The following is a 13,221-nucleotide window of genomic DNA, read 5'->3' as shown; positions in this document are numbered from 1 at the left end:
AGCTGTTTTTTCTTTCATCAAATTTTTTCAATTATCGATACTTATCACTGACATTTCAATACAAACCTAAAAACACTGTCAGTCACATAAAGTATATTTGTGTGAAATTTCCAAAATATCAGCCCAGCTGTTTAGAAGTCCATAGAGAACTCTCTCTCTCTCTCTTGCTCTCACACACACAAAGTTCCTTTTATATAATAGTAGATTCATGATTTTAGAAATGTTAAATTTTAAAAATATATATAAAAAAATATTGATTTTTTTTTTTTTTTTACTATTACAGATTTACTTTAAATCATGATTGTTCAGATATTTGTAATTTAAAAAAAATTATAAAAAAATTATTTTTTGTTTTTTAAATTTAAATCTAATGTAAATAATGAAAAAAAAATGTAATTAATCTATTTTAAATGCTTATTTAATCTGCATTTTTCTGATTGAAATATAGATAACTGGTTGGCACTGCATATTTATTTCAATAATTGTTCAAATATTTTTTAATAGAATTTATTATCTTACTAATTAAAAATTAATAAAATGTCTTTTTTTAAAAACTATTTTAGAATTATTTTAAAATGTTTAATTTGAATTGAGATTAGTATTTCTATTTATTGCAGAGAAGAAACGTGATGGTCATTAGAAAAAAAATGTTTAGTTTTGTTGAATAATAGTAGTAGGTGTACCTTTTTCTGAAGATGTATAATACCTCATACTCCTTATTTACAATATGTAAAAATGGGATTTAAAAAAATTTTTTTTTTATTGCATTTTCATCCCAAACAAGGCACATTGCTACTTTGTTGTAGGAGGCTACTATCAGGGACATAAGCATCAGGGGTACTGTTTAGGAAGTTGGGCAGCAAGATGTCGGTTCATGTTACACTTGAACTTTTGCATGTCAATACAGTCGGGGAAGCAGGGATCCGGAAGGGAATTCCAAAGTCTAGCTGTTCTGGGGAAGAAACTACTGGAGTAGAAGGCTTTCTTGCATCTAGGGATCTCTACTGTGAAGGGGTAGGATTTAGCTGCTTGTCGGGTTTGTCGAGGGGGCACAAGTGCTTGCAGTTTATCAGAGCATTCACCATGAAAGTAGTTGTAGAACAGGCAGAGGGATGCAACATTTTGTCGATGTGACAGAGGCTGAAGTTTAGCTGACAGTTCAGGACCTATCAGATTGGCAACTCTCTATTGAACCTTGTCTAGGAGCGAGAGATTAGTGGCAGATGCACCAGCCCAAATATGACAACAATACTCCATACATGGGTGAATGGTGGCCTTATAGAGGTATAGGATACTTTTAGGCGTTAATAGCTTTCTAGCACGGTAGAGAAAACCCACCTTCTTCGCAGCGGTTCTGGCAATGTTCTCAATGTAATTGTTCCAACTTATGTTTCCTGTGAACGTTAGGCCGAGGAGTTTAAAAGATGTACTTTCAGATAGTCATTGGCCATTGCTATTGGTAGCAGAGAAGGTTTCTTGTGATTATTGAAGGAAACAAGTTTAGTCTTGGCAGCATTGAAGATGACCATCCATTTTTGTCCCCATTCCACTACGGATCAGAGGTCTTCCTCTAGTGTTTCTGCCATTTCTTTAGATATGTGTTCATTTGTTTTCCTGTCGTGTCTGTTATAGAGCGTGGTGTTGTCAGCATACATACCCATCTCACAGACAATTTTGTCAGGGAGGTCATTTATAAATATTAGGAATAACAGGTCTAAGGATAGACCCCTGAGGCACTCCTGCATTTATATCATATTGTTTAGATGTACGACCGTCAAGGACAACCTGGATTTTTCTCTCATCTAAAAAGGATCTAATTATGTTATGTATTCTACCAGCGATGCCGTATGATCTGATTTTCTTGAGAAAACCCTCATGCCATATCCTGTCAAAAGCCTTAGATATATCTAGCGCTACCGCTCTACCCTCCCTCGCTTTCTTTGTCCAGTGACTGGTATATACGTTGTGAGATTACAGTTAGGATGCTTGCTGTGGAATGGGCTTGCCTAAATCCATATTGTTGGTCAGTCAGAAGTTTAGCATCTGTAAGATGATGAACTAGAGCTTTGGTGAAAAGTGGGAAGAGGCTAATGGGGCAATAATTTACTGGGTCAGGTCTTTCGCCAGAATTCTTGAAAACTGGCACTACAGAAGCAGTTTTCCAGCAGGCAGGAAAGCAAGATTCATTAAGACATTTGTTGTAGAGTTTGGAGAGAACTGGAGCTACTTCGGTGACACACTTTTTTAATAGCACAGCCGAGATGAGATCAGGTCCACATGCTTTTGCAGTGTCAAGTTTTCTTATGATAGCATGCACCTGAGCAGGAGTGATTTTCAGATCATCTAGTGTGGCCTCTGTCCACAAAGGAAAGTCAGGGAGTGGGTGGTTAGCAGAGTCCAGTGTGGAGTTGGAGGCAAACCGTCTGGCAAACATGTTAGCCTTCTCAGTTGCAGAGCAAACAACCTCATGATTGTTGGTTAGTGGGGGAATTGTTGATTGCCCATTATTTACTACACTGTTGTAGATTTTCCAGAAGTCTCGGGTTTCTAATTTCTGTGCTTCGATGTGTTTTTTGGTGGTTTCAGTAAATTCTCTCTTAGCTGCCGCTATTTCTTTCTTACAGTTATTTCTGGCTTTTATGTACTTCTGTCTGTTTGAACTGGACTTATGTCGGTTAAATTTGCGGTACGCATGCTGCCTTTGCGCTATGGCAGCTTCACAAGTTGAAATGAACCATTGGGGAAAGTGGGGTTTGCTATAGAATTTGTGTGTGCAATTGCTGCTTTGAACCATTCAGTGGTCTCATTTGCGCAATGTTCAGCAGGAAGTGAAAAGATATTTTGCCATGGAGCGTCCCTGATGAGGTTCCTGATGGCTTCCTAGTCAGCCTTTTTATAATATCTCGTTGTTTTGAGCAGTGGCTCTTCAGTTTTGGCTCTAGACTTTCGGGCGATTTCAACCATTACCACTGCATGATCGGCGTTCCCAAGAGGGCTGTGGGCATTCGTTACAGTCATCGGAAACTGTGGTCAGAAACAGATCTAGAAGTGATGCATGTTGTTCTTGCTGGTCTGGGAAACTGGTTGGAAATGTAACCATCTGTGATAGGAAATGAGATATAGAGAAGTTACGTGTTGTGGTACTAGCTGTGTCTGTGTAAGTAGAAAATTCAAGCCAGTTGCTGTGGTGGACATTAAAGTCACCAAATACATGCACTTGTGCGCTAGTGTCGAGGGAAAGTGCTGTATCTATGCTGTCAGAAACTTTGTTTATTAGAGTACAGTCCTGGGTCGAGGGAGAGCGGTAGAGAAAATAAAAGTAGCTAATGTTATGTTGCATGTTAAATCTAAAGAACATAAAGGCTTGATCATCCGATTCTTGTTTAGTTTCTCTAGTCAAGGGGAGGGTGTTTCGAATGTAGACTCCAAGCCCATGCATATGTCTGTCAGTCCTTACGGCAGAGTGGGAGGTATCCAGACATGTTAAAGTAGTTAGAGGAGATGGAGGAGTGTAGGTTAGTCTCACTTAGTGCTAAGATATCCGGGGTAGGAGAAATGCTTCAACATCATTTAAATTAGTTCTAAGCTCACGGATGTTCGTAAATGCGAGCCTCAAGGGAGAAGGCAGGTTGGTTTTGTTTGAGTTTTGGCCTGGTTTTAGCATAATTTTTTAATGTACTGTCATTTTTATTTTTAAGAGTTTCAGTTTAGGTAAGGGGTGCTGAGCAAGTGGTTATGCAGAATACAAGACATGCAACACAGGCAGACTATCAGCTGTCCTTCCATCTACTAGGGTTGTGGCCTCAGGATAGCCCACTGGGGATGAGTGCAGGGTCCCTTTCCATGTGCGACATGGCACTACAAACATCCCGATATTATACAACTGTTGATGGAGCAGCCGCTCTACCAAAGGGTTAGGGCTCCTGTACTACCAGTCGGGAACAGCAGCCAGGAACTGTCTATCCGGTACCCTCAACCCATCAGATGATGGTCAACCCAATTTGCTTGCACTGGCATTACGGTATTCAAGCACTCCCAAGTGCCCAGTTTAAGGTATGGGATGTGTCGGGAGTGGGGAAAAACGGCATTCATTGCCCTAGTCAGGAAACAAGATCAACCACCGAGTGGTTCTGTCGACTCCCAGTGGTTCGACCTCATATAGACTACAATTAAATACTTTTCATTAAAATTTATTCAAAATACATTTTTGTTGATCTACGAACATTGTATGATGAGGGTTAGATTTTAATGACAAAACAAGGTTTTAATTACTTCGTCTAAAAACTGTAGATTCATATTTTTGCTGGCTTTATTTTCCAAGATTTGACATTTCAAATATAATTTTTAAAATATCTTTAATTTTAAAAATAAATTTTATAATTTTAGTGCGAACAACTTGAAAATGAGTTGATTGGTTGCCTCCAGAATCAACGCAGCGTTTTGCGTTCCACATTGGATATATTGCATACCTATGCTACAATTATTGGGCATGTAAGTAACGTTTTTACAATTTTTTTTATATATGTTAAGGTACAGATTTCTTATGGAAATAAAAACATTTAAAAAATAAACAAAAAATAGGCAGGTTATTATTCTACTAGAGCAATTTTTGAATTAATGTTTTCACTGACCGCTGTTTTCAGATGATCAAGTCTTGGTCGGAATAATCGTTTTAATTAAATTAATGTTCGTGATCTCTTAATGAGAAACAAAAAGGAAAATATTTTATATATTTATTACGATTTGTCATTTTGATATATTTCAGGTTTTGTGTTTGTAGCTTTTATTTCCAAACTCAATGTCTGTAATTTCAAATGTTTTGAGCTTTCTTTAAAATAAATATTTTTTTTTTATATAAACAAACTGCATTTTTATTTTGTCACTCTGCTGTCATAGACACGAGCAGAAGTGTCATTCATTCATCAGCATGTGATGAAGGAAAAACTATTATGTAGAGCAGTTAATTGTATATAATTTCATGAAATGTGTACGTATAATAAAAAAAATAAGTAAAAGGAACTTATCTTAACACTTGAAATGAACCCCTTTTAATTATTGATTAATGTTATAAAGTTTTATCTCAAAATCTGATTCTGCAAAGTTTTTTTTTTTTCATGTAATTCAAGTATATAATGTATTTGTAATGTGTTTTGTAAGAATAAATATTTCATAAAGTTGACTTTTCTTTTCTATAAATTTTAGTTTGGACTTGTCTTTGCTGAGAAAAGTCGAACAAGTCATTACCTCAACTGGTTGCAACGCTTGTTAATGGATTTCACATCTGACAAGTAAGTTTTTTATATCTGGTTTTCTGTAAATTATTTCAAAATAACTTAAAATATATTGAAAGTTAGTCTTGAAGTATTAGTTTTCATATAATTAAATTTAAATTCAGAAATAATGGTAAAAATATGAATTTCAACTTTGGCTGAGTAAAGATATAGCTTCATGCGAAAATTATCAATTCCATAATGAAAAAAAAAAGATATTTTTGCTTTGATATAAACAAACTAGGCTTCTGAAATATTCAATATTAAGCTGTAGAGACTAATAAACAAAGTGTCACAGATCACCAATATCAACAGTAACTGTGTGTATGATATATATTTCATTTTTTACATGCATAAAAGTTGTCTATAAATGCACGTTTCTTGCCAAGCAGCAGTCATCAGCATGGCTTGATTTTGACCAGTCTGATGTTTTACGACTAAGCTACAAAGCCTTACCTGAGAATATATATGATTTTTATCACTTAAATATGAAATTAAGTTTTATTGTTTTTTAATAATAATAGCAGGGAATTTATCTAAGTAATAGAATTTTTGCTCCTTTGCACACAAATGCATGCATTAAGTTGCATTTTTATTTAACTTTTATGTACATGAAAGATATCCATGGATGTGTGTTTCTGCTAAGAAATGTACATATATATTACTACATGAGCCATTTCAACCCCATGGATCTATATTTTGACTTTCTTTTTTAAATTGTAAAGATATCATTTTTTTGCAAAGAGACACATTTTCTAAAAAATTTTATGTCTAACAAACTGAAAATGTTATCTTTTGTTCAGATGTTCAGAAATAGTGGATGAATTTGATGAAGTGTATCGAAAAATGTGTACCAGTTCCGTGGCAGTCCAGCCTGTACTGAATATTGAGTTGAAGCTACAGACCATAATCACGAATACAAATACACGTCTTATAAAATTAATGGACAGACGAAGTCTTGAGGTGACAGACACGCCTCAACTGGAAATTCTCATGGAACAAGCGACATGTTTAATCAAGACTTTTATTCAAGGTAAGTAAATTTTAGATTTAAAACGAGTTTCCGTTTTACATCTGATCTGGAGTTGTATTTACCATGTTTCCTTTTGTAGTGAAATAGAATCTGTTCTGGGTATGTTATGGAATTGCTGCCTGTTAGGCTTCAATTTAGGAACATTGAAAAGTAAAAAGTTACTGCTTGGTTGCCATTCTAACTTGGCATCATAGCACCTCCTGGGGACACATCTATGAGTTAAATAGAATCTATCTTGTTTATGACATGAAACTGCATTTGGTGATGGGGTTTGTGGAATGGGTAGTCATGCCTTAGTTACCATTACTCTCAGGTACACTCTGACATGGAATTGTAAAACCTGTGAGGGTTCCACCTAATTAGCTCTGATACTACACTTCATCTTTGCTGTCCTCGGTTAGTGAAGAAATTCTTCTAGAGTCATTTTAAATTTTTGTCTGAATCCAGAGTGCCCTCTTTTGGGGAGCTGGCTTTCCTCTACATTAAAAACTGGCTTTGTGTCTAATTCTGTCCTTGTGTGGAAGCAAGTAAATAGGCCCATGAAAAAACTAAGTTGAAGCTTAGAAAGCTGTTACCAAAACTGAAAGGATTTTTCAATAAATAATCTGAAATTGGTTATGTTATAAAATAAACAAACATATCTTGAAAAATATTTGATAATATTAACAGCTTAAAGCATAAAAATCTGTTACTAAAATGATTTAGTTTAACATTAAATAACTGGAAAAGGGGTTGATATGCTGTAAACCAAATTAACCTTGTTTTTCTAAAAAAAAAAGTTGTTTTTCTTTTAGTATTTTCTGTGGATTAAGTATTATTATCTGGTTGTGTTCACTTCTGTGTTAAAAATATTTTGTTTTTATTAACATTTATTTACAAAAATGAATGTAATCTATTTCCAGAAAATCAAAATGAAGGCCGGAAGAGCTTGACTGCTGTGATTGTGACGGCTCTCTGCTCTTTGAACAAACGATACTTATTGATGGAAAGTGCTGCAGATGGTATGGGCCATTTTCACAATTATTTTCATTCTTTTTGTTTTCTACAGTGTCCAGTTATAAAAGGAAGACACAGACACAAAACGAACTTGCCCCCATACTTACAAAACTGTTTAAGCGTTGCCTTTAGAAGTGCTTTCCAACACCCTGAAAAACCTCATCAGTATGCCCTGTAAATAAGTACCAGGCGAAAAGACATCTCCCTCTCAGTACAGACCAATAAGTCTCCTGTTGGAATCCATATCAAATAAAGAAATAGTCAACCACCTCAGCAGAAACAACCTTCTTAGTGACATGCAATATGGTTTCCGCTCTGCAAGATCTACAGCAGATGTGCTAACGGTTATATCTCATAGGATTAGTGAATCTCTTGACAAAGGCTTCCTTTCCAGGGCAATTGTTCTTGACATATTGAAGGCCTTCGATAAGGTATGGCATAAGGGCATACTGCACAAGATTTCCAGCTACAGTATCACTGGAAATGTTTTCTCAATTATTAAATCATTTCTCTCCGATAGGTTCATAAGAGTAATGGTTGATGGGCAGAAATCAGAGGCCCACAGTATTAATGCTGGAGTCCCTCAGGGGTCCATCCTGGGCCCAACTCTCTTCCTGATCTACATCAATGATCTTCCAAAACATGTACTTAAATCATTCGTTCACATCTATGCTGATGACACGACCATCTATGGCAACACATCAAAGGCCGTAAATGACAAAGTTCTCTCTGATTCTCTCTCCTCTTATCTTGAGCGCGTGGTACAGTGGGGGAGAGGTGGCTGGTTACTTTCAATGCATCCAAAACCAAGCTTCTATATTTACATCATCAACGCTCTGATCCCCATCTGGCATCAATTTAAATGGATGGCTCTCGTTTTGGGGAGGCTCCATGTTTTGACAAGCTTCTGGGTTTGACCTTTACTCCTGATCTGAAATGGAACACATACATCAGGTCTGTTGTCAGGGATGCTGGGAAAATAGTGGGATCCTTCTACCACTTCAGAAGATATATCACCCCTGATGCAATTCTCTATCTGTATAAAAGCCAAGTACATCCAAGGATGGAGTACTGCTGCCACATCTGGGCAGGAGCTGCTAAAAGCAGCCTATCCTGCCTTGACAGAGAGTACAAAATAGACTTTGTGGCTTAGTGGGGAATGTCCTTTTCTGTTCCTTACAGCCTCTCTCCCACAGGAGAGATATTGCGAGCCTGTCTTTGTTTTATCCTTATTCCCATGGCAAGTGCTTGTCTGAGCTCCAATCTCTGGTCCACCCTCGCCAATCTTTCACGAAAAACACCCATCTAGCTGAAACTACTGTCATTAATTTTCCCCATTCTTTATCTGTGCCTAAATCCAAAGTAGATTCCATGAGCTTCTTTCTTAGAAGTGCACGACTGTGGAACTCTCTTCCGTTTGCCTGTTTCCCACCTGACTACAACTTGGATGTCTTCAAGTTCAACATAAACAAATTCCTGACAAACCGCTCTTATGTAAGACACCCTATCAAATATCCGATACTAATGACTACTACGATACTATCTCATTGATTACTGTACACGCAATAACCCTTATCTCCGAGTGGCTTCTTGGCCTTGATAAGTGGTGACCTCTATGTAAAGAAAAACAAAAAAAAAACTGAAACACTTTTTTTTTAATTTTTTTTTTTATTAATGCAAATATGTTCATTGAAAATTGTCTGAATTGAAATTTATAAAGTTTGTATGCTGAAAAGAAAAATGATAAATTTGTCAAATTTTACTCTGAATCATAAAGATTTTCTGAAACACATGTACATATAGATAAACATTGTTCAATATTGGATTTTGCAGATTGTAAAGATTACAAAATATTAATTATATAGTAAATTTTATAATTCATTGAATTAAAATATAAAATCACTGATTGGCATAACATGTTAACTATTGATCTATTTTATCTGCTGGTGTTATATAGTTGGTCTATATAATGAGTGTATATGTAAACGTCTGTGTCGTCTATAAAATTTATGTGCATATACATATATATATATATAACTAGCTGTCATGATTATCTAGTTGATATGTGTGTGTATACTTGCCATATAAAGTTTATTGTGTACATTTATAATTGTATAACAGAATGGGTGTATGACATTTAAAACAATTTCTGATGCGACAATAGCATAGGCAGTTTTTTTTAAATGTGACACATTACGCTGTCTGTAGCAACACCAGTAGAACAAACACATATCTTGTGTTCTTTTAGTCTCTCCCAAAACATTAGCTCTTCTAAGTTCCTTTTCTTCTCTCCGAAAAAAAAACACCAAGATGCAAATTAAGTTTTTTTTATATGAGCCTTTTATTCTGTCTAGATCTCCTTCCTGAGTTATGCAATGCTTGTTAAAGTTTACATTTTGCTATCTTGTGATTGATAGCTTCCCCCAGGCATCCAAAGACTGTCCGCTCTCTCCTTAGAAGCTAGCTAACGTGTCACTAGCCAGGACCCAACTCTCACACTAAAACTCTGTGACTGACTTTCTAACTTCTAAACTAGTCTATGTGTATAAATCAGACTCTTCCTTTGTTTGATTTTCTGATGTCACTATTCAAGTTATTGACCTTATTTCAGGTCGTTGTTTTGATACTAAATTCTATTTGTTATTGTTTTCTAAAATTCCAAAGTTGTTTATCTTGCTTAAGCATTTGACATGGCAATAATCTATTGTGACTTTATTTGACATGGCAATAATCTATTGTGACTTTATTTGACATGGCAATAATCTATTGTGACTTTATTTGACATGGCAATAATCTATTGTGACTTTATTTGACATGGCAATAATCTATTGTGACTTTATTTGACATGGCAATAATCTATTGTGACTTTATTTTTCCAACATTCCAGTATCTTCTTTATTGAATTCAATAACAATTGACAATTGCAGTGTCTCGCTAGGTTACTCGACAATCTCTGTGAGTCCAAAATAGAACACTGCGAGATCCATAATATTTATTAATATTAATTTTTTATGTAATCTTGATATATCACAATAGTTTAAGCTCTTTTACTCTCTCATATATATATATATATATATATATATATATATATATATATATAATGTATGTTTTTTGAGGAACACTTGTCTCTTATAGGTTGTTTAGTGGTTTTCCACTATTCAATGAAATGTGTGGAAAACATGCTACATTAAAACAATAAAAAAAATACAAGTGTGAATTAAATAGATTTTCTAAGAGTTCTATTAGATAATGTATGAATGATTAAATAAGAACAAGCAGAAAGTTTTTGTAAACATTTGAAATCTGTAAGTTATCGTTTCTTTTGTTTCCTAACATATTTTCAGCTGCTGGTGATCGTTTGATGGACTTAACATCAAGAGATGGGGATTGGTTCCTTGATGAACTCTGCAGCATGAGTGGCAATGTCACTCAACTGTTGGAAATTTTGGTTGAAAATTCTATGGTAATCTTATGACAATTTGCATTATTTTTTATATGCAAACATTGTATACCTGCAACTAACTATTTTTTTTTTTTTTTGCCAATATAACTTAACCATACTTTTTTTTGTTTTCATTTCTCTTTTTTTTAAATTGATAACTATAAAGAAATAACTGAAAAATAAATTCAAGTAAATGGATAATCGAACTAATACTTTATTAATCTTGAACACTTTTTGAAAACAGTTTATTTTACATAAAGTGTTGTAATTAGAATATTAGACAACTCCTACGCATTTGCTGTATTGCTTTGTAAAAAAAAATTATCTACTAAACAAAAAATAAATATCTATCAAAACAAAATTCATTCAAAATGGCAATAGAGCAGCAAAAAAAAAAAATCAGTTCAACTAAAACAAAACAGCATACAAAATGTTATACAATGAATTAAAACAACTGTAAATGAATAAACATTAAAACAAAGTAACAGAAAAACTGCCAGAACAACAACCTGCATTCAATAAAACCCTCCCTTGGAAAATGAAAGTTAGAACCCCAAAAAACACAGAGAGCAGATGAAAATGTCTTGAATATGTATCTTTCACACAAGACTGATCCACTTGTTTATTGTAAAACAGAACAAGCACCTGAAACACTTAGCTTGCTAGACATATTATAGTAAAATCCATCCTAATAGAATGTGGCAAGTTTGCCCTCACTAGACAACATCAGCATCAAAAGTATTGAGGAGCGGTTTAAGAAAATGAAAACAGATATTATAGCCTTTTTCAAAAAAAAAAACAAAACATTTATCACAGAAAATATAATAAACTAAACATATTAACCACACAAAAAACAAACTGCCCCAAACCACATTTGTATGCATACATAACAGAAGAATGTTGTAAAATATAGATATAATACAAACTTTTAACTCTGTATGCATAAAACTACCATAAACAGGTTGATATGCCAGTAAACCAAATCAATTGATCATTTATATCATTTGAATTAAGTTTTATCAACGGAGATAAAATTATTATTAAATATTTGCTTAATTTAATATTTTATTATTTTAAAATTGGATTTTTCATTCGACTTTTTAACTAAGCACATGTCTGTAAATTTTGTCAGAGTGACAAGTGTAAAGTGTTTGAATCCTGAACAGTGAGTTCATACTCATCTGCAGAAGTTTGTTTATATTGGCCTCATTTACTTACCTTTAGAAAGTGTTGTATTTATCTGTCCATATATCTGTACTCTACAATATTATGGCATTGTTTTCATATATCATAAATCCACGTTTTCGGAAAAAGGAAAAAAAATCTGATTTCTACTAAGATTCGTTTTTTTTTCCTTCTAAAAATACAAACCAGAGTTGAAAGGTATCAGATAGGACTCCTAGAATTCCAAAGGTTTTAGTTGAAATCTTTCAGCATTCAGTAATACAGAGTTAGATTAAAACATCTAACTCTGATTCCTAACATTTTTACAAGTTCAACTTAAACTTTAAAAAATCTCTGACTTTGCAACCATCAATCAATCATGTAGTTTCTTATAACATATAACTTTATCCTTATTTTTCCTTTTAATGTATGAAACAAATTAAGAATAAATTAAATAACATTGAGAAAAACTTTGCCTAGTTTATTTTTAAATAAAAAATAAATGTTCTAAGAAAGCTAGGGATTGAGGACCATTGATTAAGTGCGCATGACACAGGATAGACAAATAATGTTGATACCGAAATTGAAACTTCAAGATAGCAATGAAAGTAAGGTTTACCACAAATGAAACAAGTATTTTTTAGGTTACTAATCACATCTTGAGTGTCATATTTGTTTTGGTTAATGTAATCTCTGACCTTCATGCGCATTTTTTTCAAATTAGAAAATCTTTGTTGAGCTTGGGAACCTTTGCAGAATTAAAAATGTGAACCCATTATTTAATCCAGGGCAGTTGATTGTTTTTGTTCCACCAGCCATGATGGGGTAGAAGTATTAATTTTTAAAAATATTAGCCGCCTGGTATAATGCTTAAAGGTATTGATCAACAATCTTTCCAAATTGAGTCTTCTGAAATTTGAAGGCTCAATCCTCACTACAGGCAATAATAAGTAAGAATAACATAATTAACATTTCTGTACCCAGTCATGAGTGATAAAATGAGATCTATCGTAATTAAATAAAATTAAATAAAAGGTTCAATTTTGTTTTACAAGTACTTCAAAGGAATGTTCTCTGATGAAGTTGCTGCTTTGGTGTTCTTTTGGCATAAATACATCCGATAAACCCAATAAACAGCTACGTTCTATCCATTCACTGTGGAGATCTCCAGATACCAGAAGACTTTTTACTCTAACAACTTCTTTATTCAAACTGCTAACCTTTGGAATTCCTTCTCTGCTCAGTCTTCCCCTAACTATCAACATGCAGAAATTTAAATGTAATAGAACTGAACATCTTGCTGCTCGACTCTTCAC

At 34.1% G+C, this 13,221-nt stretch overlaps 1 protein-coding gene across 2 annotated transcripts in view; it reads left to right on the top strand.

Annotated features, from left to right (window-relative positions):
• The window catches only part of LOC145292997 (serine/threonine-protein kinase SMG1-like), a 245,574-nt gene that overhangs the window by 179,196 nt on the left and 53,157 nt on the right, over window positions 1-13,221 (top strand). For both annotated transcript variants that reach the window (XM_080139251.1, XM_080139250.1), the window contains exons 54-58: window positions 4,387-4,491; window positions 5,203-5,288; window positions 6,074-6,303; window positions 7,206-7,304; window positions 10,644-10,762. In XM_080139251.1, coding sequence (XP_079995377.1) covers window positions 4,387-4,491; window positions 5,203-5,288; window positions 6,074-6,303; window positions 7,206-7,304; window positions 10,644-10,762 — 639 coding nt within the window. The remainder of the gene's footprint in view (window positions 1-4,386; window positions 4,492-5,202; window positions 5,289-6,073; window positions 6,304-7,205; window positions 7,305-10,643; window positions 10,763-13,221) is intronic.

This window comes from Euprymna scolopes, chromosome 14 (assembly GCF_053919585.1).
Source record: "Euprymna scolopes isolate OS-2025 chromosome 14, ASM5391958v1, whole genome shotgun sequence".
Classification (NCBI taxonomy): Eukaryota; Metazoa; Mollusca; class Cephalopoda; order Sepiida; family Sepiolidae; genus Euprymna; species Euprymna scolopes.
Note: the sequence above shows the minus strand (reverse complement) of the source record. Positions and strands in the feature narration are given on the sequence as shown.